The sequence below is a fragment of the Anarhichas minor genome, unplaced genomic scaffold (assembly GCF_050575085.1).
Source record: "Anarhichas minor isolate MPS153535 unplaced genomic scaffold, ASM5057508v1 ptg000014l, whole genome shotgun sequence".
NCBI lineage: Eukaryota > Metazoa > Chordata > Actinopteri > Perciformes > Anarhichadidae > Anarhichas > Anarhichas minor.
In genome coordinates, this window is record NW_027466460.1 from 5,061,876 (window position 1) to 5,087,810 (window position 25,935).

The 25,935-nt window shown below is 41.8% G+C and overlaps 1 protein-coding gene across 4 annotated transcripts in view; it reads left to right on the forward strand.

Annotated features, from left to right (window-relative positions):
• LOC142949490 (endonuclease V-like) overlaps nucleotides 1-25,935 on the forward strand; it is a 58,800-nt gene that overhangs the window by 9,734 nt on the left and 23,131 nt on the right. For 2 of the 4 annotated variants that reach the window (XM_076091159.1, XM_076091158.1), the window contains exons 6-8: nucleotides 3,541-3,609; nucleotides 3,804-3,932; nucleotides 17,548-17,606. In XM_076091159.1, the coding sequence (XP_075947274.1) occupies nucleotides 3,541-3,609; nucleotides 3,804-3,932; nucleotides 17,548-17,592 (243 nt within the window). In that variant the 3' untranslated portion in view covers nucleotides 17,593-17,606. The remainder of the gene's footprint in view (nucleotides 1-3,540; nucleotides 3,610-3,803; nucleotides 3,933-17,547; nucleotides 17,607-25,935) is intronic. The other 2 variants (XM_076091157.1, XM_076091156.1) reach the window with 1 other exon arrangement.

Below are 25,935 nucleotides of genomic sequence, written 5' to 3' on the forward strand. Positions count from 1 at the left end.
TTGGATATCCAGAACAGATATCTGCAATTGCAGATATTCATATTGTACATATCTGTAATGACATTTTAACTAGTCACAATGTATTTTGGAAATTCATTATGGATATCTCTCATGTTTTTTTTATTTTGGATATCTTGTATTAAAATCATGACGACTAACGGGTAAGAATTATATTGCAGATATCCAGAATGTTCATTCTAGATATCAAAAGTGCAATTGTGGATATCTGAAAGTGGAAGCTGAATGGTAAAAGTGTGACGTACTTTCTCTTAGGAACAATGACATTGTTCATTTTGACTATAGAAAGAGTATATAGTATTGTATATCTGAGATCTTCAATACATATCCAGACTAGCTGTTAAATGACTTGTCATACTGTAGATGCCTTTACACACAGACTATTGGAAAAGAGTTTTAAATGGGATCTTCAGCAACCTGAAGCAAACCAACACCCACATGGTGTGAACTCCTCATAGAAAGAGCTTGAACTCTGTCTTTGCTCTGAGGTGACAGTGATGATAATTGACCCCAAGTGCTTTCCCTCTGGAAAATATCAATATGCAAATTCTTTGTACATGATGTTGATGTGCAGAAGAGCAGTGATGGGCATTTCTTGGACTTGCGAATGACAAGTGCTGTTGAAAAGTTTCTAAGGGAACCAGCATGGCAGGCTCTTGCAATCAGCTCATCCAGTGCTAACTCCATTAGCAGGCAAAGAGACTCTCTGCTTATATCCCCAGCGGTCTTCATGTAGAAGTGTAACATACTAATTCAATCCTCTGTAGGAGTGTATCCATCTCCCTCAATTACTGTTAGTGGCTTTGGCGTCAAAAAATGTTGGATCGTCTCTGCTGCAGGGTAGAATCTGATCTTTGTCTCTACAGAACACGGTCGCTGCCGAGGATGCAGTCACACATATCTGCTGATGCTAATCCCAGTGGCTCGGTACATGTTCATTATAGGTATCGGGTTGCTCCGACAGTACACGACTATGATGCATCTTTGGGCTCAAGCTATCGGCTTTGGATCAGTTTGCCGTCCATATTGATGTAATTGTAACTCTCTGGGGCTCTGTCTAATTTGGCTACAGACACGGCACAGGATTGCGACGCCTCAGGTCAACACTGCCGTTGGTGTTTGAGCGTTTAGTAGGAAATTAACTGTGAAGTAAACTGTGAAACACAAGCCATGTTACCAAATTTCAGAAAATTAGCTGGTAAGAAATAAGATTAGCTATTACCGGATCTACACGCACGCCGCCACGTACCACTGACGAGCAATATGCTGCCATGCTCAATTAGATCTCAGAAAAAGTTTCCAAAAACTCTGCGAGTTTTCATAAAAACCTGTGGTCTAAGTGTTTCTGAAGGTTACAGAGAGACATTTCTCTCAGTTTCTGTCATTAAATGTTCAAGCTTCAAGAGCAAAGGCGCGTGTGTGTGTGTGTGTGTGTGTGTGTGTGTGTGTCTTTAGAGGGTATAAATGTGAAGATACAACACTCATTGTGTGGTTGTACAAATACACGCAATGACCTATTAAACACAGATTTTTCTCATTCTTGTCTCTTTTTAAGAAACAGCAGTTCAGCACTTTTGGAATTATACTTCTTTATTCTTCTTTCTGAGAGTGAGATGAGAAGATCAGTTTTGTGTGATAAAGGGCAGGTCCGTAATTATTAAAACTATATGTTAGGTTTTTATACCAGTCTGTAGCTTCCCAGTAGGATTCCTTATGTATTTCAATTTGAACATTACAATTTTGGTTGGAATTCTTTTTTTTTTTTTCCTCCTTCTCTGTCTCTCACTCACTCAGTGATGGCCTGGCTGTAACTCACACTAGTGTGTTATTGATGACTTGATCGGTCTTTCTGACTTCTGCTATTCTGGCTCCAGCCCTACTCTTGCTTCATAGGAGCCAAACCTCTCTCTCTCTCTCTCTCACACACACTCACACTCTCACTCACAGACACTGTTGGCCTCATCCCAGCCGGGATCGGAGGCCCTGTGCGGCCCCCCCCCTGTCTCCCTGCTGGCTGCTTGCTGTAATCAGTCATAGGAGAGCAGACACCCCATCCATCATGGAGGCTAAGCTCCCTTCATCGCCCTGGCCCATAACCTACAGCACACCTGTCAACAGCCAACGCCCACATCACTACGTCTGACTTTGCTCGGCCTTTTCGACTGTTTAACCAAAACTTGAATTCCTATAGAAAGAAAAAACGTTTTTAAAATGCAGGCACCTTGAGTGCAAGGCATCTCAAGGTGCAATGCAGGCACCTTGACGGCATCAACTAATCCGAAATATGAAGTATCGCTTAGGTTTAGTCAATTTTTTTTTTATTATCAGCAAATCTTAGCCAGTTTCTGTCATCATGTCTGATTGCACAGATTTACTCTTTAGTTATTTTTCTTAGTATGACTGATTTAATAGGAAGCCACTGTGGACTCTAAGGCCATGGTTTTCTCAGGTTTAAGGAGAGTGCTCCTTGAGGATCAAGTCTGTTTTTTGTTGTTTTTAGTGTCCTAAAGCTTCACCTTGGTAAAACAGACACAGCTGTTTTTGTGTTAATATGTGTAATATAATGACTTTCAGGGTTGTCGCTACAGTTGACACATTAACGGCATTAACAAGAAGTTATTTTTTATCAAGCTGTCAACGTTTTGGTTTGGAACATGTATTCTTAAATAAACATTTGAATATGAAGTAAATATCCATCCATCCATCCATTTTCCACCGCTTATCCGGGGTCGGGTCGCGGTGGCAGCAGGCCAAGCAGGCCGACCCAGACCTCCCTCTCACCGGCAACATGTTCCAGCTCATTCTGGGGGATCCCGAGGCGTTCCCAGGCCAGCTAGGAGATGTAATCTCTCCAGCGTGTTCTGGGTCTTCCCCGGCGTCTCTTCCCAGTTGGACGTGCCTGGAAAACCTCCAGTGGGAGGCGTCCAGGAGGCATCCTAATTAGATGCCCGAACCACCTCAGCTGACTCCTTTCGACGCGAAGGAGTAGCGGCTTGACTCCAAGCTCCCTCCTGATGACCGAGCTCCTTACCCTATCTCTAAGGCTGAGCCCGGCCACCCTACGGAGGAAGCTCATTTCGGCCGCTTGTAGCCGCGACCTTGTCCTTTCGGTCACGACCCAGAGTTCGTGACCATAGGTGAGGGTAGGAACGTAGACAGAGTGGTAAATTGAGAGCTTTGCCTTCCGGCTCAGCTCCCTCTTCACCAAGACGGTCCGGTGCAGCGCCTGCTTTACTGCTGCAGCCGCACCGATCCGTCTGTCGATCGAAGTAAATACAACACTTATTATTTCTTGTCAATCAAGAATTTGCTATCCTTCAAAAATGTGCTTTGGTTTGGAGTGTGAAAACATACCAAAGCTCCAAATGTATGGCGATGAAAGTCAAGTCCCAGAGCTTAAAGAACAAGAAGAGAGCGAGAAGCCTCCACAGCAGGTTAATTAATCGTTTGTTTCAGTTTGCTGCTATTTGTATTGCCGTGCATCTTTTTTTTACTTTGATTTTTGTGTCTTTGCCTCCGCAGATAGCTGCTCTGCAGAAAGGAGGAGACAGCTTCCCACTCACAGCCGCCTCAGGCAAAGTGCTTGGAAAGGTGCGGCAAAGGACAGACACACACAAAAAAATAGAAACATATACTTTTAACAAAGATGTTGTTTTGTTGCTGCTGACTTCAAAGAGCACCCACCCGACTGAAAGTCAAACTCAACAAAATGTGTATGCCGATCACAATAAGAGAGAGGGAGAAATGTGGTCCAAGTAACGAGAGCCATTTCTTTTTGTGTCCAGGCATTGCGGAGCTCCGACAAGAGCTCTAAGCCGGTGTACGTGTCCGTCGGCCACAAGATCAGTGTGGACACAGCTGTACGCCTCACACACTCCTGCTGCCGCTACCGGGTCCCAGAACCCATCAGACAGGTATGCGCGCACACACACACACACACACACACAACCACACACACTGCCTGTGTGTGGCAGAGCGGCTACATTAGAGCCTGTCCTGTAGAAAAGGCAGAGCAAGAAGCGAAAGATTTAGTGATCAGATGGAAGCTGTGAGGCAGAGCGAGCAGTGCTCATCACTTGTGTGACAGCGTCCTGCTGTGAAGCAGGGACGTGTTTGAGCATCATGCTGTGTGTTTCAGCAGCAAGGCCTGGGAGACTTGTAAAATGACAGGGAACAATGTATGCAGCCAAAATAGGGATGCTCTGATTTAACAATGTGGAAAACCCTGTTTCAGACAATAATACGGTGCTAATTGTCAGGGACGGGTCCTACAAAGCTACAGTGTGACAGTGAAGAGTGTTTTAGCTCTAAGGCAGGCAATCCTTTTTTTCTGTCTTACAGCATATTGCCAATGCTGTTATCCTAAAAATATGTTTTCCACTGACAACAGGTAGCTGTGGGTAACGGTATTGGTTGGAAGTGATGGTACGATATTAAGATACTCTGAAATACTTATACCCATAATGCTTTGCTCACTTACTGAGAACATCTTGTTTGAAATATATTTCATTTTCACATGTATACGCTTATTTTGTTCAAGAGAATGTCGGCTAGTAAAGACAAGGGTTTCACTTATATACGGTGTATGTGCCTTTTATTATTGGTCTGCATGTATCTCTAAGCCAAACGTTGGAGAAGAGATAACAGACACATTGTTCTGGTGGAATGATTCATGTTTCAGCAGGACAGTGACGGTAAGCACGCAGCCAATTAACTTCACACGCCTGCATTACCCACAATGCAACTCCACTGCCACCAGTGCTTTGTAGAGATTCTGGTGTGTTATGCTAGTAGTTGCTAATGTGGCCTTGAGCCGCTAGCCTCAAGCAGACATGAGGAGTGGGCTACAATGGTCTGATGAACTCACTTTATAACTCAACATTGCCAGATGTTCTTCCTTTACAAACCTTTAGTCTTCAGCCCCAACCGTCCTGTCGAGATGGTCACCAAAGATTTGCATTACTTGTGATGACCGATCCTAACTTTAACCATTAGGTCAATGCCTAACCTCAACTATCTTCCGTGAGTTTCAAATTGAGGGATACCATCTCGACACGACCCCTGACAAAGACCCCACTGATGCTGACCCAAATTACATCACTTGAGGCAATTTATCAGACATTGTTTTTTTTTGTTGATTTTTCTTCCTTTCTTTCTGTTTTAGTTAGTGAGACGATATAATGAACTGAATTTAATTTAACCTCACTATAAATGTTTTAGTGTCACTTTACACATATATGCCATCTACTGTGTAGTGCACCCTTAACAATGAAGTAGGTACAAAAAATCAGCGTTGGCTTTACTGGTTTCATGAGTAATGTCAAATGAATCTTTTTAACAGCATTATTTTTGTTGCCAAAAAGCCAAAAAGTTTTCTCTCAAAAACGCAATCATTTAAAGTCTTTTATGAGATTTGAACTGATCTCTCATCCTGCTTCAGGCTCTCTGTCTTGCTGCCACTAGGCTGTGCTGTGCTTCTGCTGTTCACTGTGCTTTTACTTCCATGGCACAGAAAACCAATCGCACCACACACACACACCCACGCATCTCAAAATCAGTTTTTCGCCAGGGGAGCTGCAGTAGCAGCGGCTAACTCATCCCCTTCTATATATATATGTGTGTGTGTGTGTGTGTGTGTGTGTGTGTGTGTGTGTGTGTGTGTGTGTGTGTGTGTGTGTGTGTGTGTGTGTGTGTGTGTGTGTGTGTGTGTGTGTGTGTGTTTATTTCATCTAAGTGTCATGTGTTTAGCTGGTGGGTGGTGGTGGAGGAGGAGCAGGCGGCTCCGGCAGCCACAGGGACTTAATGTGGACATCAGAGAGAACCAGGGACACTCTCACCTTCCTCTGTCCAATCACTGGCACCTCTGTCTTTATTTCTCTCTTCATCCAACTGTTTTCCCTTCTTTCCCTGACTTCCACATTCCCTTTTCTCTCTCTCCATCTCCCACTTTTGCCCTGCTTTCTCTGCCTCCCGCACATATTTTCTATTCTCTTTACTGCTGACATCACAGAAAAAACACATCACAGATCAAGATCTGGTGAGTGTCATGTCCGGAGTTGAGCTCTGAGTTTACGCATTTCTTTCGTGGACAGAGCAAGATTCAGGTCCCTCAGGTCGGAGAAACCTCAGTTGCAACTTGTTGAGGAAAAAATCTAAAGCTGTCAATCTGACAGGAAGACTGTCTGAATTACATAACGGTTTTCTTTGTGAAGTCTGGAGATATACTGCAGCGTTCAGCCCCTATGTCCAAACACTCATAATGGCAGATTGAAGGCAAAAAAGTGCACATATACATGTAATGACCTGCTAAAAGAATGCATGCAAACACTCGAGTGCATTCACATATCGAATAAGCAAATGTATGAAATTAATGTCTGCCCATATATTCATGGACATGCACTTGGTTGGACTCGGAAGCTAAATGTTGCCAGCGTCTGCAGAAATCATGTTGTGGTTTGCATCTAATGGTAGTTAACCGCCGACACGCACAAAGGAGCGCTCAGAAAAGGGCATTGACTGAACTCTTGAGGAGTGGGATGTGTAGCACACATGGCATTTATGTTGACGAAAGTATAAATCGCATAACTCATTGTGCAAGGAGAAATAATGATACTGGTAGCATACACAGATGGATGACACATTTAAAGGTTAAAGGTGTTAAGATCAACTAAGTGTCCTCGTGATGTGTTGCTCCACCACACGCCTCCATAACAGCTTTAATGCTCCTTGTCATAGGTTGTACAAGCCTGAAACACTCCAAACTCTCTTAGGTGTTCGGTTGGGTTGGCTCTAAAGGCCACAGAATATGATTTATCAGTCAGTGAGCCCTCGTATGGAATCTGTATTCATTATGTTTCTCCACTAATGTGTTCATATTTTAATTTGCCGCCCCACTGTATGTGACAGACGGAGGTAATTGTGTGTATTAAATCCAAACCAAGAAATATCACTAAGGTCTATAAAAATGCTTGTTACTGCATAAGAACCCAGTTATTTTCTGAAAATATAGCTGTTTTTGTTTGTTTCACCAGTAGTCCATAACGCAACGGTATTCAATTTACTATTAAATCAATTTACAATTATTGCAGTATTACATTTTCGGAAGGTAATGGTTATTGCTACAAAGTTCAATCAAGAAGTCTGACTGTACAACAAAACGAAACCTTTATACTGACTTTATTAATGACCTTCATAAGGTAATTTATATAATGATTGTATAAAGTACCTGTACGAATGAGATTTACCTGGTGAAGATGAGTGAGTACAAGTCATCGACAGTGTGCAGGAATTCATCTTCTATTCATATTAATAAATTATGCATAAAATGGAGAAAGGCAGCAAATCCTCATGTTTGAGAAAAAGAAGAAAAAGAATGTCTAAAAATGATAAATATATTTATTCATTATCAACGTTTCTGTTGATCAGCTCCTTAGTTAATTGACTATTGTTTCAGCACAACATCCTTCAGAGCATTGTTACATTTGATTAGATTTTGTGGAAGGTACAAATTGTGTTTTGGATTAGCTCAGTGAGCCAGGTGTTACTTTAAGTTTTAATACTCCGTAATAATGAGTTGCAGAGAAAGGGGATCTACTGCTTCATCACAGCTGCTGGGTTTTCTTTTTGTAAAACACTAAGTGCAAATTAACCCTTTTACTCCTGTTGCTTTTCCCCGTCTTCTCCACCCCTCTCTCCACTATCTAATACGATCCTCTCACTTGACATCATGACTGAATTAAACCCCTCCTTCCACAGCTTGAGAGATTCAGAGAGAGAAAGATGAAAGGAAAAGATGACATCATGGTTGGATTCTGCAGTGAAGGCTCATGTGTGAACGCACTGCTGCAGAATCTCATATACCCCAGTGCATTGGTAAAACACACATGTACACGCCAGAGCTCAGACTAATTCACGACACAGTTATGCTCCCTCACACCATTAAATTCTCACACTCCTACTGTATCCCACACTTCACCTGCATGTGATGGGAAAGAGGCGGCGAGCTGACACCTGCCTCGATTCATTCTCTGCTTCTTTTTCTTTACTCTCCAGTCACTATGACAGCGAGAGAGTGATGAGCAGAGGTCAGAGGGAGGAAGCTGACATGATGTTGCATTAGTGGCCACTCTAATCCTTGTAGAAGCACATTGTGGCTTGTGGTTCATTGTCTCTTTTCATAGAAACGAAGTTATCGCCGCCGTGTGGACATCATGCATTTTGTCGCGTGCATGCATGTGTCTGTCTGTCAAATATTCACTGGCTTCAGCTTCTCTAATGCAAATATTTGCTCGTTTTCAGTTTCAAAAAAATCATTTTAAGCTGAATTTCTTTGGGAATTGGACCATTGGTTGGACAAAACACATTCTAAGACATCACCTTGAGCTATGATGAACTGAAAAGAAAATAATTGGTAGTCCCTATATACAATTTTGAAAAGTAGTCCTTTGTCGTCAATGATGTTTTTTTTTTTTCTCAAACTCTTTGATTTCTGCTTCCTTGGATATATAGTTGTTGGATATATAGTGGTCTATTTACATATAATAAAACTGTAAGATTACATGATTTTTGATGAATACCCAAAGTCTTTTGTCTTATTTACCTCTCATCCTTATCCAATGTTTTGCCAGTGTGATGTTCATATATTTAAAAAAACAACAACTGCCGCCTTTGCTTGATTATCATAATGGCAATTTGTTAGTTTTTATTCTGATCACCAATTGTATCTTTGTGATGCTCTGATTGGATAATTTACCCGCAATCTATGTATATTATATACCTAGATAAATACAGCATATAAGGAACTGAGATGAAGGTTGTGTTGACTGAATCTTGTGTCCCCTTCATTGAAGTTGTGCTGCCCTCCGACTCACCTGTCAGACATTTGGGTAAGCAGAAATATCTTTTAGTTGTTTAAAAGAGATTCCTCTGAAAATCAACAACTGCTTCTTAACACAACTAACTAAGCTATAACAACAGTAACATGACTTACAATTTATTTCGGACCAAACTACTTCTCCCAGGAAACGTGCAAGAAAGTATTATGAAATACCAGACTTGTAAAATAAAGCGTTACCAGCAGAGTAACTTCCACATGTTCAACTTGAAAAAACCTGCGGGTCACAAGCTCTCTCTTCTGACCTTTCTGCTCACTTATTGTACACAAAACATGTGCACACATAGTCCATCCACAGACACACATGCAACCCTGTACACATACCCACAAGCACAGTTTGTACACACACACACACACACACACACACACACACACATCTCCATCTCCTGTTCCTTCCTTCCTTTCCTTCAGCAGCCAGTTAAAAGCTCTAATGGCCTCAGTAGAACTGAAACCTAATTGTCTCTAAGCTAATGTTCCCTGACGAACACTGTTTCTCTGCAAGTCCTGCTCACATGGAATCAGCAGGCCTATCTGTTGGCTCTGTAGAAAATAAAAAAGGAGTGGTTTGATTGCTTTGAGTATTAAGTATTAATCTTCCTGCAAGTAAAAACCTTTTGTCCAAGAAGTGTTAAAAAATTAACATAACCCTAATACTTAGTCCTCAATATTTACACACCTAAAGCAGGATGTTGTCAATGGGTAGGTTAAAGTCCCAATTGCATGAATTGTATTTATTTTTTATTGCATTTTTTTGTTTAGGATTACTTTTGATGTCTTTCCAGCATCTATCAACCTGGGCTCTAGTATCATCTCTTAAAATTCCCTCTGCTCTAATCCCTTTCTTTTCTCATCAGGGGTGATATCACTTTTATTAAAGGTAAAACTGACGTTTTATTAACACAAAAACACACCCTTGCTGGTTAAGACTACACGATATCAGCCCGATTATAGTTCAGAAATTTCTTTGCCTTACGACGTGTTCCATCACACTGTGACTTTGACCAATAGGAGCACAAAGCTCTCTTCAACTGTAAACATAGTGAAGCCAAAGAGGAATGATGTGAAAGATTAAGATGTTGCTGGTGCTGCAGGTGGAACTGTGAAACGGAGTAAAAGTCAGTCGTTTTTCATTAATCTTTTTTAGGCTTTTCCAAACATGACAGCCAGCATCATACACAACGCTATTGTTTGTTTACATTCCTGTTCCTGGAAGTTGGTCCCTAGCCAATCCTTCCTAGTGACATCATGCGTATTGTGAAAGACGACGAGCTTTGACTGGTCTTGGACCAACGTGTAGTCAGTCATGTAAGGGCCAAGCAAAACAGCAAGATTTTATGGCTTTTAATCGGATTATCTGAAACGGTGCCCATTGTAACGGACACAAATATTGTGTAGTCTGAAATTTGCATAAAAAGCGTTGCTTCTACAGCCTTACTTCTGATGGGTCTGATGGGACAACTAACTTAAGGCAGCCAATGACCCTACTTCTCACTTAATTTACGAAACAATAGTTTATGGTTTCAAGTCTTCTTCAATACAGCATGATGTTCACTGAGTAAATGATGGTCTCAGTTACAGTAAAATAGATGATAAAACAGGATATGCTTTAGGGTGGGGCTACCTTGTGATTGACAGGTCACTACCACAACATTGTATGGTCTGGGAGTTGTCCGAGTTTTTCTTTTACAACTTCAACCCTTTCACACTGTTTTCAGTTCATGAAAGTAAATTATTAATTGGTTAGAAATGGATTATTGAGCATGGCTTAAAACAGCTGTGATGATGCTGGATCTTATACCACATACCAATCTGTGTGACTGATGGGCTTCAACAGGTCTGTTCACTTTGCTGTGTCATGTGTTGTCTGGAGATAAATTTGGTCCATCAGTCATCATCTCCAGAATGAAATCCATTAATCCCCAGTCCCCTCTCATCGTCCACACACACTGATGGGAAGACATCCACTAGTAATGGGACTCTGATGCTGCCTGAGATGTACAGTAACAGCCTATTTCCAGACCTCTCCTCTCTGTCTGAGTGCTTTGCGGAAGTCAGTATTTATGATCCCTCTACAGCAGTCACCTGTACACTGTTCATATAAGTCAGAGTGTAGTTTAAAGTTGGTCTTTTTGTCTTGCACACGGTTTCCTGAAAGTACCAGTTGGGGTTGACTTGTATTTCTATCTAGCTGACATTTATTCATGACAGCATTAAGACAATCTCCTCGCAGGGCCACCCATGCTAAAAACATCTTTCTTCAGAGTACAGTAAGGCTCTTTGGGTATTGGATGTGTACATTCCCCACTAAGAGGCAATAAATGTGGCTCCACACATTTGGTTTCCATACATCCCTCTCTGTGCCGGGCAGGAAAACAGGAAATGTGAAAGCTCCAGAGCTGCACTCAAAGATTGTAAAAACAGATGGAATTTCAATGTGAGTGAAAGGCGATGGGGAGCCCGCATGCATAGAATAAAAGAGATGGAGGAAGATGTGTGTGGGTATAAGAGGAAAATAGGTAGGGCAGAGGAAGCATGCAGTTTGTTTATGTATGCCATAAAAGAGATAATGCTGATGTGTTTTTTTTGTGCACCAAGATATATTTGTGTATAAGAAGCAAGGATTTGTGTTTGTTTGTTTTAGCGCTGCAGTCTGCCGATGCAAGAATTCATTGTGCAGACCAGAATGAAATGTATGTTTTTCTGTGTAGGTTCTCTCTCTCTCTCAATCAGCCTGCGTGTGTTAACTGTGTGTGGCTTGCTTTTGATGAGTCTCCACTTTTTCGACTTTCTCTCACCTTCTTGTTGTCCCCGCCTTTTCATCGTCACTGTACTGTTTTCCTCTTCTGTCGCTGCCGTCTCTCATCCATCCATCTATCTCCACCCCCACCCCCCGCTGCTCCGTCTCCACTCTCTGAATAATTCAGGCCTGCAGAGCTAGTGTATTTTTGGTTGTTGTCACCTCTGCAGTACCACAAACACAGCCCATAGTGAGCACACACACTTACACATGGAGTCGTGCCAACGTGCACATGCACACACACGCCGATTTACACAGACAAGGCTGCCGACGGCAACAATAAAAAAAAAAAAAAAGTACCAGACTCTGAGACCACTGAGACTCGCTAACTACGAAGAATTATCCTTACAGGGATTTCACACCATCACTGTGCTCCACCCCGTCTCTGCTCTGCTGTTCCAGCAATGAATAATAATGTCTCACTTTTCTGTCTTCCAGAGTCACTGTACTCAAAGTTTACCTGTAAAGTATTGTGTAAGGAAAGACTTAACTTTGGAAACAAGAAACTTCCAGTACTTGTTTTTGGTGACATGGATCCCCATTCACTTGTGTTGGGTTTCTCGTTTGTGCTGAGTTTTGTGTTTAGTCACATGAATAAATTCGGGAGTTATTATAAGATACTGTTATCAATAAGCAAAGATGACAGCACCACATTTACATGCTAGTTAACCTTAAATTCCATTACATCCACTGGGAATTTGGCATCAACAAATGCTTCTTCTAAAGCTGCATTCACATAACTTTGTGATTCTGTTTAGGCCAGGAGAGAAGGCCTTGCAGGCCCTGACGGCCCACCACTGCTGTAATGTATTGTACTAATGTTACAACCAAACTTTTCTTCAGCTCCCTGGATTCAACTAGAGATGAGCAGCACTTTGGGGGGCCAAACAGTAGCCCCGCTCTGAACGGGCACAGGTTCCAAACAGGCACGTCCCCTGACAACGCTGCAACTAGTAATACCGGGAGCCAAGCAATCTGCTTGTTCTGAACGGGCATGCACTCCGTACGGACACTGCACTAGTTAATTCAATAAGATATTGGTCGTCTTCTGCTTGGCTGAATCATAAAAATAATGAATTAACAAGTGATCTGGCTCAATATTATGGTCTTTTAAAAAACTTTGAAAATCTTTGAGCAAAAGGTATTTAATAATTTACCAATGTTTCAACATGGTAGTCTTCTTCAGGGTAAATCCTGCACTCATTATGGCTACGAGTTTAGGACTATATTTCCTTTACAAAGCCGATCTACTGAAAATGAATCGCCAACTATTTTTTAAAAGCTTTAAGATTTTTTTGGGGCATTTTCGCCACATGCTTGGAAATCGAACTTGGGACTTTGGTTACAGCACATGCCATATAACTGCATTCGGCCAAAGTAATAACCAAGGCACTCCATCAACAATTTTGATTGTCAGTTCATTATTTGTTTGTCAGACTAAAAGTGTACAGTCACACAAGCAGCACGTATGTTTGCCATGTTCACCATCTGAGTGTTAGCAGACTAACATTTGGTAATTAGCACTAGAACAGCTGAGGCAGATGGGAATGTCATTCATTTTGCAGTTATTTGTCTCCAAAATATTGGACATACTGACATTTTGAACAGCAGGAAGTACTATTGAAAAGGTTTGAAGATCACCAAAGTCATTAGGATTCATCTCATGGGCACCAAATATTATAGCAATTCATCCAATATTTATAGAAGTATTTCTGAACCAACGCGTTTGTTTGAATGACTGACTGACTTTGCTCTAGGCTGTCATATGTGAGGATTTACTGCTTTTCTCTTTTTTTTATATCTGTATATTGGACATCTTTGGGTTTTGGATTGTCTGTCGGACAAAACAAGCAATCTGAAAATTTCACCTTGGGCTCTGGGAAACTGTGACGGGTGTTTTTCACTGTTTCTTGTGTTTTGTTGAACATTTCATCAAAAAATAAATCGGATTATATATTTAAAATATTTGGTAGTTTGAGCCACACATATTGGAATGGGACACACACACTTCCCTGTTTGTTCTTTTAAAACTAAATTGTCCATGGAGAAGACTGTCAAATTCACTGATGGCAACATACCACAATGTGTTTAATGGAATTGTAAGAGAACAGACAAGTGTTAGAGGAAAAAGTGAGCGAAAGAGAAGCCTACACACCCATGAAACAGTCACGTAGGACTACTGACAGCGTAAAACACCCGTGAAGATTGACACCGGTGCTCCGCTGGTACCAGCTGTACCAACTTTTCTGAACGTGCAGAGAGGATGTGACTGATTTAAACCGGAGCTCCCCTTCGGACCCAGAGGCTGTCTAAATGTTAATACATGTCTGTCTGACATTCTGGTGCTTCAGCCACTGGACTCTGGACCTCCACAGAGAGATGGGAAGAAGGTTGGCGTGAGATGAAAGAGCAGCCCTGGGGTGGGTGGAGAGACGGTGAAGCATCTGGAGGAAAAAGTTGATGATTAGAATATAAAAAATAGGAAAGAAATGGTAAGTGAGGGGAGGTGGATTCCAGGGAGATGGAGAATTTAAAAAATGATCTGGTAAAGTAAGGAGCGATATAGAAAGGAGGGAGGGATAGAGCAGACTGGTATAGCTGCAGGGCTTAAAGGGCTTTGCGGTGCTGGAGGATAAAGATCTGCCCCAGGCCACTGGACCAAAGCCAGGACTCGGACACCTCTTTGTGTGTGTGTGTGTGTGTCATAAATATGTCAAAAGCCTCTGCTGAGAGCCAGCAGTGCACATGTGTTCACCTGTGCATTCCCACCTTGCCAGGGACTATGGCACGAGGAAACCGGCTCTGAACTGATCAGACTTCAGTCAAGGGTTGTCCTTGCTCTGCAGCAATGCAGCTGTCACATTCTGTTACATTTACCACAGTTTTCCTCTCCATTTTACCTTTGGTACACAGAACAATAATTTATGGTGCTCTAAACCAGAGTGGGACATTCATATTTATTGTATTATTGACAAGGTGTGTGTATAGGTTCACACTGCCTAATTAGGTCTAACATTTAGGAATTTTGGGTTCCTTTCTAGTGACTGCCTTAGGGACATTTTCTCTTGCTTTAATGGAATAATTTAACAATTTGGGAACTAGGCTTATAATGCTTTCTTGCCAAAGGATGTAAGACAAGATTGATACCGCTCTTATGTATGTACCCCAGACGGTAAAGCAGGATGCACTAATATCGACACTGATATCGGTAAGATACAGACTCGGATAGCTGCATCAGATATCTGTGACAATGGGCTGATCTGGTATTGGATTATTTTGATAAATAACAATTCAGTGCATTTATATATATATGTGTGTATATATGTATGTATATATGTGTGTATCTAAGCAATGTTTAAATCAAACCTGATGTTGCCTTGCAAATATATTAATTTCACTCACTTCTACACAGTGAGGCATACAGCTTATCAAATAAACACTGGTATCAGATCGGTTCTCGGTATTGGCCGATACCCAAAGCCCAGGTATCTGTTAGGACTTCAAGTCTTCTTTAATACAGCATGACGTTCAAATTATGGTCCCATTTGGAGTAAAATAAAGCGGGGTAGGATTTAGGTCGCGGCCACCTTGTGAGTGACAGGTCGTTACCATGGCGTTTTCCGGTCTAGGAGTTTCCTCTGTTTTTGTCGTTGAACTTTAACTCTTTCAGTGTGTTTTCAGTTTGTGTCACTTCCTGAAAAACCCAAGGTGGCAACAGTCGAAATCCAATATGGCGACAGCTGAAATACAGAATTTGGAACTGCAGTCCACAAACCAATGGGTGGCGTCACCGTGATGACACTTACTTCCTATAAACGGTATATGCTTTACCCAAAATGTGACGCAGGAGCCAGCATCTTGTTAGCTAAGTGTGGCCTGAAGACTGGGAGCAGGAGGAAACGGCTAACATCAGGTATCAAAATCCACTAACCAGCAGCTCACTAATTAACTCCCCAAGCTAACTGGCTGCTGGCTGTAGCTTTATATTTCGCGAACGGATAAAACAGCTGTAACCATCTTCTAATTTAGTAACTCGTAGCAAAAAAGGGAAAAGGTTTATCCTTAGGGCTTCTGCATTTTGTTGGTTAATAATTAAGATGCCTTTTTTCAAATTTATCTCTGATTGTTATGAAAATAACAGCTAATAAAGTTGAGTCCAAATTAGGGAAAGTCTAGCTACTGTAGTTGACAGATCCACACATGTCTGTGTAGTTTTTGTTGAACAGTAGCCACTGTGGCTACATGATGGTGAATGCTAAATCATATACCATAACATAGCGCAATAATTAAAAGAAAGAACAGACTTCATGGAGGCATTTTATGTAAATCGGAGAATGCATGGCTGCATGTAAAGGAAAATATTTGTGGAATATTAATTTACATTAGCCATGTAAACAGCTTGGTGAAGCATGAGGGAAACCATCCAATAGTTCTTGAGACGAAAGAGGTGGCATGTCTAAAAGCTGATCCAGTGATCATGAATACTAATGTGACAAAGAACACAGTGGGGTTCTGCTGAGGCAGCTCAAAAGATTGTCTCAAACATTGTGTCCCTCAAGCAGGGAATAGCAGATGAGGCGGATGGCCCAGTGTTACTCTTGTTGCGACCTGATATGTTTGTGTGTGTCTACATGCAATCAGCTCAAGCAGCTCTGGGGCACCAAGCATATGTTTTCTTTATGGCACTATGTAAATAAGCGCTGTTAAAGCTGTTCTTTTCTATTCTGTTTTGGGGCTACTGAAATTTCTCCAGCTTTAGCTTCTACCTGGATCTGCCTCTCAGTAGAGTACTTATGTACAGAGTGTTATCACCCACAAGGCAGGGAGCAGCAGTCTGTGTAGGGACAGAAAACAGTGCAGCAGGTTAGCTTGTTAGCCACTGCAGGTTCTGTCTGCTACACTAATTCTGATCACCACAGGCACTTTGTGCGTAGAAGTCTGAACGAACATAATGAGTGTGATTTAACATTTCCAGGCAGCGAAGAGTTGAATTAATTAGGGTGTGTGTATTGATATTAATTTGATTTATCTGGCATAGTGGCTTCACTTTCATTAGTACAAGTGTTTCTCTTCTATAACACACACACACACACATTCATCATGAGAGGTACACGCACACCTGTAGTTCTATCTTAGTGAGGACATCCATTGACATAGTGCATTTCCTAGCACCATATCCTTTCACAGCTTCTGGATTCTTATGAAATATGAATATGAAATAACTCCAAAATATTGTTGGTATATATATGTTTTAGGTCATATATATATATATATATATATATATATATATCCCCAAGTGTGTGTGTTGGGCCCATTGTACCTACATTATTACGCTGATTGAGCTTCATGTCTTCATAGCACAAGTTTGTGTGTTATGAACCATCGTTTGCAGAGGGTAACCTACAGCAACACTTTTATAATAAATGGTGCATTTCTGTCACTTGTGGAGCCCCAAAAAGATCACAGAAAGAGTTTTCAGATGTTGGGACCTGAGTACAGGTGCTGTAACATCCTAATGATGTTAAGAAGGCAATGCAGCCTCAGTAAAACGTGTGCAAACAACCTCCTGTGTCTCACAGTGATTTATGTTGTTTGTCAGATTTGGCAGTAAACAGAAGAGCTCGGTTTGTTCTGTGTAAAGTCAGCATCAAGGCACTTCATTTTAATTTCAAATGTGTTCAGTGTGCATGAGTGTTCCTGCTCACTTCTGATCGCAGCTTAAAACTGTTTCTGACAGCTTGCTAAATGTGGAAACTCTCCCTCTCCTTTTTTTCTTTTTTCTGTCTCCCTCTCTCTCACTTTCTTTCTCTGGCTCCCTCCATCCTAACTCCTTCCACAGGCTGACTGTCTCTCCAGAGAATACCTTCGCACACACTTCCCATGAAACAAAGAAATGAGGTAAGTGACAAAATATACCTTACATGTGTGGGTTCTCACACTTCGATGTACACACAAATGCAAATATCTTGTATTAGTGGTATCTTGGCACATGGTGAGAGAGGAGTGATTTACACAAGCTTAAAATAGGCTTAAATGCAACAGCAAGTGACTCATTGAGGAATTTCCCCAAATCCTAAAGTAAAGCCACATTTGTTGGTAGAAAGCCTCATCATTCTCATCTAATTTGCTGTTTAAATTGAGCAAATGTATTGTAGAGGAGGATAAACACTCTGGTACTTTCATAAAAATGAAGATTGTTTCAGGATTTCCCTGAAAAATAATTGTCTCTAAATGTCTTCTTTCTGCCTTATTAGCTTAATCATAGGGGCGGAGGAAAGATCAACAAGTTTAAATCAAACCTGTAAAATGAAACTCATACATTACAAACACTGTGAAGCCTACACAGCACAGGTCCTAATCTCTGTCAGGAAATCATTTTTTAGCTTTATCGCCTATCAGAAGGGAGGTCAGAGGTCAGCCAGTCAGCAGCAGTCCTGTAGCTTGTTGGGATTCATTTTCTTGCTCAGAGGTGGGAGCTTGGACCAAGGCTTCCTGTTTGGATGTGATGCTACACACATCCATTGTGCTGCAGCAGAGGGGAAGTTTAGGAGGTGAGCCAAGGATGCCTGAGGTTAAGCAGAGACACACACGCAGAAAGAGAGAGATGGAACAGTGAGGTGAGAAAAAGCCTTTGATCCTGTGATTCTGATCTGAAATAACAGGCAGCGCTGCTCACTTCAACCCTACCTTCCTCATTACAGATCAAAGCTGCAGACCGTTTGCACACTCAGATGTTTCGAAAAACTCAATCATCATTCCCTCTCACCCTCCGATGCAAAGTATTTTCAAACATGCATAGAATTGTACATCCAGAACCGAAGTGCAGCAGCTCACACTCACAGTTTTGTTCACAGTTGCTCACACGCAGGCTCACGAGGGTGTGTGTGCACTCTCGCATCCCTCAGCATACCCCACTGGGAAACATAATGGGATGTCCGCGTTCATCCACTCGGAAGCTCCCTGACGGGGTGAATCCTCTGAGTACGCACCGCTCTTTGATCAGCCTCTCTACAAAGAGACTGAGACAGGGAGGGAGGCTTTGTGCTGAGTAGGCAGGGCTGTAGCAGGTTCCTCTAGGCCTTAACCCAGCTTTACCCTCTCACTCGCTCAACAGGCGGCAGGCACATTCGATCAGACACTATACTTTGCAGCTAGATCTGCTAGATGTGATAACAGGACCATATCACCAAGACAGATTGCTGAACATGGGTACATTACTATTTAGGTAGTTTTGATTGTGAGCAGAATATCCCCAAAACAACAAAAGATATTTCACTGAAATGCAGTAGAAATAAAGGCCATGGTCCCATAACGATCTCTGTTTTTTTTTTTTGCAGATTGCACCAACATGTGATCCTTTACAAAGTCTGTAATGTTTTGACTTGTAACTCCTGAACCCTGAAGTATATAAGATTTTTTTTTATTTTCTTGTAATATTTTAAGACAGGGGTATAAAACAAACAAAAAACTAATTAAGTTTGGGCCATGCGACTGTGCCATAACATTGGTTTAATGACCCATTATTTCCAAAACCGGAATAGTCCGAACATATTTCCATGCTGTTGTAGTTACCATGCTGTAGCAGTGTAGTAGTGACCATGCTGTAGTAGTGACCATGCCGCAGTGACCATAGTGTAGTAGTGCCCATGCTGCAGTAGCGACCATGCTGCAGTGACCATAGTGTAGTAGTGACCATGCTGCAGTAGTGACCATGCTGCAGTGACCATAGTGTAGTAGTGACCATGCTGCAGTAGTGACCATGCTGCAGTGACCATAGTGTAGTAGTGACCATGCTGCAGTGACCATAGTGTAGTAGTGACCATGCTGTAGTACTAACCATAGTGTAGTAGTGACCATAGTGTAGTAGTGACCATGCTGTAGTAGTGACCATAGTGTAGTAGTGACCATGCTGTAGTAGTGACCATAGTGTAGTAGTGACCATGCTGTAGTGACCATAGTGTAGTAGTGACCATAGTGTAGTAGTGACCATGCTGCAATGACCATAGTGTAGTAGTGACCATGCTGTAGTAGTGACCATAGTGTAGTAGTGACCATAGTGTAGTAGTGACCATGCTGTAGTAACCATAGTGTAGTAGTGACCATGCTGTAGTAGTGACCATGCTGTAGTAGTGACCATAGTGTAGTGACCATGCTGTAGTGACCATAGTGTAGTCGTGACCATGCTGTAGTGACCATGCTGTAGTGACCATGCTGCAGTGACCATAGTGTAGTAGTGCCCATGCTGCAGTAGTGACCATGCTGCAGTGACCATAGTGTAGTAGTGACCATGCTGTAGTACTAACCATAGTGTAGTAGTGACCATAGTGTAGTAGTGACCATAGTGTAGTAGTGACCATGCTGTAGTAGTGACCATAGTGTAGTAGTGACCATGCTGCAGTGACCATAGTGTAGTAGTGGCCATGCTGTAGTAGTGACCATAGTGTAGTAGTGACCATGCTGTAGTGACCATAGTGTAGTAGTGACCATAGTGTAGTAGTGACCATGCTGTAGTAGTGACCATAGTGTAGTAGTGACCATGCTGTAGTAACCATAGTGTAGTAGTGACCATAGTGTAGTAGTGACCATGCTGTAGTGACCATAGTGTAGTGACCATGCTGTAGTGACCATAGTGTAGTAGTGACCATGCTGTAGTGACCATGCTGTAGTGACCATGCTGCAGTGACCATAGTGTAGTAGTGACCATGCTGCAGTGACCATAGTGTAGTAGTGCCCATGCTGCTGTAGTGACCATGCTGTAGTGACCATGCTGCAGTGACCATAGTGTAGTAGTGACCATGCTGCAGTGACCATAGTGTAGTAGTGCCCATGCTGCAGTAGTGACCATGCTGCAGTGACCATAGTGTAGTAGTGACCATGCTGTAGTACTAACCATAGTGTAGTAGTGACCATAGTGTAGTAGTGACCATAGTGTAGTAGTGACCATGCTGTAGTAGTGACCATAGTGTAGTAGTGACCATAGTGTAGTAGTGACCATGCTGTAGTAGTGACCATAGTGTAGTAGTGACCATGCTGTAGTAGTGACCATAGTGTAGTAGTGACCATGCTGTAGTAACCATAGTGTAGTAGTGACCATAGTGTAGTAGTGACCATGCTGTAGTAACCATAGTGTAGTAGTGACCATAGTGTAGTAGTGACCATAGTGTAGTAGTGACCATGCTGTAGTAGTGACCATAGTGTAGTGACCATGCTGTAGTGACCATAGTGTAGTAGTGACCATGCTGTAGTGACCATAGTGTAGTGACCATGCTGTAGTGACCATGCTGTAGTGACCATAGCGTAGTAGTGACCATAGTGTAGTGACCATGCTGTAGTGACCATAGTGTAGTAGTGACCATGCTGTAGTGACCATAGTGTAGTAGTGACCATGCTGTAGTGGCCATAGCGTAGTAGTGACCATGCTGCAGTGAGATGCTGTAGTCACCATAGTGTAGTGACCATGCTGTAGTGGCCATAGTGTAGTAGTGACCATAATGTAGTAGTAACCATAGTGTAGTAGTAACCATGATGTAGTAATCATGCTGTAGGAGTGACCATGCTGTACTAGTGATTATGCTGTAGTGAGCTGAACTCGCCATAGGAGTTAAAGGTAAAATGATTCAAGGATTTACAAGAAACCAACTATTTCGTTTCTCATCTTGGATTTCCTCATCGGTCCTATATGTGTGCAATGTTGTATTCACTTGTATTCACTATTCCGACACGTTGTGAACACAGGTTACCAGCTCTTTCTGATTGAATCAGTCTTGACTTTAACACCGAGATCAACAGTAACCGGCTGAAATCTGTTCACCTGCAGATAGTCTCAGGGAGCGAGCATCTCAAAAGCGGACTGTGGGTTGTGTCCCTGGGTGGCAGACAAAAAGAAATAGTTTCTGTCTCTCTCAAAGAAAGGAGAGAGACATGAAAGACGGAGCAGCAGGAGAGGAGATGAAGAGATCTGAACAGAGGAGGGAAACAACAGGGGTGCGGAGGGATGGAGGGGAAGAGCAAGAATGTGTAAAAATCAATGCCTGTAAAATAAAAGAGTCAAGGCAAGAGGATACAAACTTCTCAGTGGTTTGAGTGTCGGAGTGATATGCTGCATGTTTCTGGATTTCACTTTTTCTACTGCTATTGATTGCTGTTATTGCTGAATGGCCATGTGAGTTTACAGATACCTAAACTAAAGAAGACAGTACTTCAACTAGTCAGAGTTCAGATTGCTTCTACCTCTTTAGGTAGGAAGAGGAAACAACTTGAAAACGTTTGGAGAAAATCCATCATATTTCCATCATGCATTTCTTTTGTATTGCACTCACTCTGCTTCTATTTTGACCTCCCATCCCAACTTGTGTCAGAGTTAGAACTGTAAATTTACTGAGACACTTTTCTTTGATTTCTTGGTACTTTTTGTCTTATACTATATTGTATAGTGAGGCACTTCTGACTATGGAAGCCTGAAAAAAATATGGGTAATACTGTAAAGAAACAACAAAAGGAGGAAACTGTGTGGGTCTTCTCCAGCATTATTCCTCCCACAGTCCAAACACATGCAACTTAGGTTGTTGACTCTCAGTTGCACGAAGATGTGAATGGTTGCCTCGCTCCTTGTGTCAGCTTTGTGATTGACTGGCCCTGCTGCCCTTTAAAGGACAAGCGGTTATAGATAGAGTGGATATATTTTCAACAAAAGAAAATTAAATCAAGTGAAAAATGTCATGTTATACTCTCACCAGACATTACATAGACGTTTACAGTCATTCTCCTGTTAAAAATACAGATTTGTTTTTTAGCACATGTGGGCAGCAGAATACAGTATTTATTTCAACAAGGTTCTACTAGTCCAAGTCAATATACAGTAAAACGTTACAGAAATTGCAAAGTAAATAAATTATGAAATGATAAAATAATGGATTTAACTTTTTTGATTGTGTTCTCTTTTTTCAACCAGTGACGTCGCTTGAATGTCACAGGTAGTGCCGTTTCTGCTATTTGCTCTTTTATGAAAAATAATTTTGTGGCATTTGACTAATTAAATGTCAAAAAGTTACCTTTATTTGATTGTATGGCATTATAATGAGACGGGAAGCACAGGAAGAGAGGCTGATGATGTGCAGCAAAGATCCCAAATGGACTTATATCAGTAACGAGGTGGTATGCATCCTAACCTATTTACTACCAGAACACCCCCAAATGCAATAACTTTAACTATCGCTTTTATTATATGTGAGTCAGATTTGAATACCATTGTCACACAGTCCCAAACTATCAATAATCCGTCAGGAGACTCTTCAGCTTCAACTGTGGAAATTGTTTCAATCAACTTCATGCTGCCCTTTTCAGAAACAGTAGTAAAATGTCATGGAAAAATTGCAGAGGCAGTCGGCCAAGGTTGGAGAGATGAGCTCTGTTGGGAGCAGACGCTCTCATTAAAAAGGAACAGTGATACAATGACACAGCTTGTTGCTTGAGGTACTCTTCAGCTCAGTATTAACTGGAGGACTGGAGTAATTCAGATTAACCCGTTGAGGCTAATTTATTGACCAATTGGCCAATTTAAGTTGTGTATGCGCATGTGTTTTTCTCATTGGTCACTTCATGTTGGACTTAGGATGGCTTGTTCTGTCAAGAAAAAAATGGATGTCCCCAGTTTGAAAAACACATGCATTCATATTGTTTAGTGCAGTTTTCATGCAGTTTTTCTTTGATTTTGGTCAAAGACGCTTTTATTTTGTGATTTTTGTGTTAAAATGAGTTGTTGACATTTTCAATCTAACTGCTAATTAGTGCGCACAAATTGAGTTTTTTGAAAAAGTAAATACAGTTTAGCAGTAGCACAGAGAAGAGCCATGAAGTCAGAGAACTGACTCAGCAGTGTTAGTTAAAGTTGGCTAACATTAGCCACCATAAGCTTGTGGTCACACCAGACCACATACGACTATGACAGCAACACCCCTGAGAAGTTAGAACGGTTAGTTTTATTGCTTATGAATTCAACTTTTAATTTCTAAGAGAAGTAATGTTTTAATTTAGATTAAAAAATGTAAAAGGGTAGAGTTGATCTGTTATGGTTAAATGATTACTATAAGTCAACCCAGTATCTCAAAGTCTACTAAACTATTTTGTGTGTGCGTGCGTGGCCCAGGTGCTTGGCCCAGACTGACCCAGACTGTGGAGCAAACCGTTCGGATGCCAATTTTGTATCAAAGGGACAGTAAATAAAACATGTCCAGGTGACTCAGGGGCACAAAGCTTTAATGATATTTTCACTCTCCGTCAGTCTCTGGCTCTCCGTCTCTTTGTTCTCCACTCCTGTTTTTGTCTCAAACAGCTCAGATGAGAGTCAGTACCTCCAAGTATGAGGCCATGGTTCTCTGCCGGAGAACAGGGGTTTGTGCCCTCCAAGTTGGGATTGAGTCACTGCCCAGAGCAAGGGCGTTCCAATTTCCCTTGGTCTTGTTCATGAGTGAAGGTAAAATGGAGCGTGAGATGGACAGGCCGTTTAGTGTGGCTCCACCAGTGATGTGGGTGTTTTACCGGACCGTACGGCAAAGCTCTGGATTTACCAGTCCATCTACTTTCTGCCCCTCACCTATGGTCATGAGCTTTGGGTAGTGACTGAAAGAATGAAATTGCAGATACAACCAGTCAAAATGAGCTTCCTTTGGTGGCTGGGCTCAGTCTTAGAGATGTGTCAAAAGGGGCCAGGTGAGGTGTTTTGGGCATCTGATCAGGAGGCTTCCTGGACGCCTCTCTTTAGAGTTTTTATTATATGCGAGTCAGATTTGAATACCATTGTCACCATAGTCAGAACACGCTGGAGGGATTGTATATCTCGTCTGGCCTGGGAACGCCTCCGGGTTCCCAAAGAAAAGCTGGAATGCGTTGCTGGGGAGAGGGGTGTTACCCTGCTAAGCCTGCTGCCCCTGTGACCCAGCCTCGGAGATGATGATGATGAATGGATGGATGGATGGATGGATTGGGGAACAATGAAAAAAATAAGACCGTCAACAGTAGATCAAATGACTACATGTCAAGTGAACAAGGTCACTCGTAGTGACGAACCTACAGAGAATTATCACCGAGCTTTGTGATTCTCCCCAGGTCTGCGCAGTAGTTTAGCCTTCTTTAGCACATAGTTTGGTTTTACTTCCTGCAACTTTACTGTTTTGATTATGTTTCATCCTTCTCATCAACCCTGTTTCCAGCAGCGGCAGGCAGCTATTATGTTAGCCGAAACAACTTTATAAGGCCAAATGTTGTGTTATGTGAAGCTTTTGGTTGCAAAAAACACTAATTAATGTTGCTGTGAAATCATTTATTTCAAGGGAACATTTCTGCCATTGAAACTTGTTCTGAGGAAGTACATTTTTGTTTGTTAGTTGTTTTTTTTGAGTGTCTTCAATTAAAAAGCCAGAAGAGGGGAGAGTCCATTTATTCTGGCAATATCAAATCAACCAGTTTTATATGCTGCATTAGCAGGTTACAACACTGCAGCAAGGCAGCACAGCTTGTCGTTGGAAGAGCCCTTTGCTTTTTCCTTAGACCCCTGGATCCTTGTGTCAAATGCATTTTATCACATACTGTTTGAGCGTCATGTGCAAAGTTGTTTTTTTGTTATTTTATCATAGCTGTTTGCTGTGCTGTATCCTCCACAGTTATCTTGTTCTTGCTCTCTCTGTATGTGCATAAACATAATGCAGAAAATGCTCGTTGTTTCATTTGATGTCAAAATCAAAGCTGGAGCTACGATAAAGTCATTTTTCTGCACTTAAGAATCATCCTGTTTGTTATCTATTGTTCTCTGGTTTGCTTTTCTTACTTGTCCTTGTTATACCTTCTTCACTTAGTGTTTCCCCGTTTGCAGTTTCATTTGCTCGGCTTCATCAAAACATGTCTGTGCTTTGTATATATTCAGCCCTCTTTAATCAGTTGTGTGTGGCTTCTCCCTTATCTGGCAGCAAGATAAAATCTTTGGCACATTATGCTTTTTGTTGAGATATTAACAGATGGAGTCATCAGTAACTTTGAACTGGTGAAGGACAACTTTCAGCCAAGAGGATTTTTGTTTTTTATTAATCAGCTCCCGGGAATCTTGGTGTCCATGTTTTTGGTCCTTTTTTTTGCAGCTTTTTATCACTTGCTTTGATGCGTCTTTCCCACCATGTGTCCCTCCCAGTGGAGAGAGCTTCACAGTGTGCCTGAGGCAGCTGCAGGCAACGAGTGG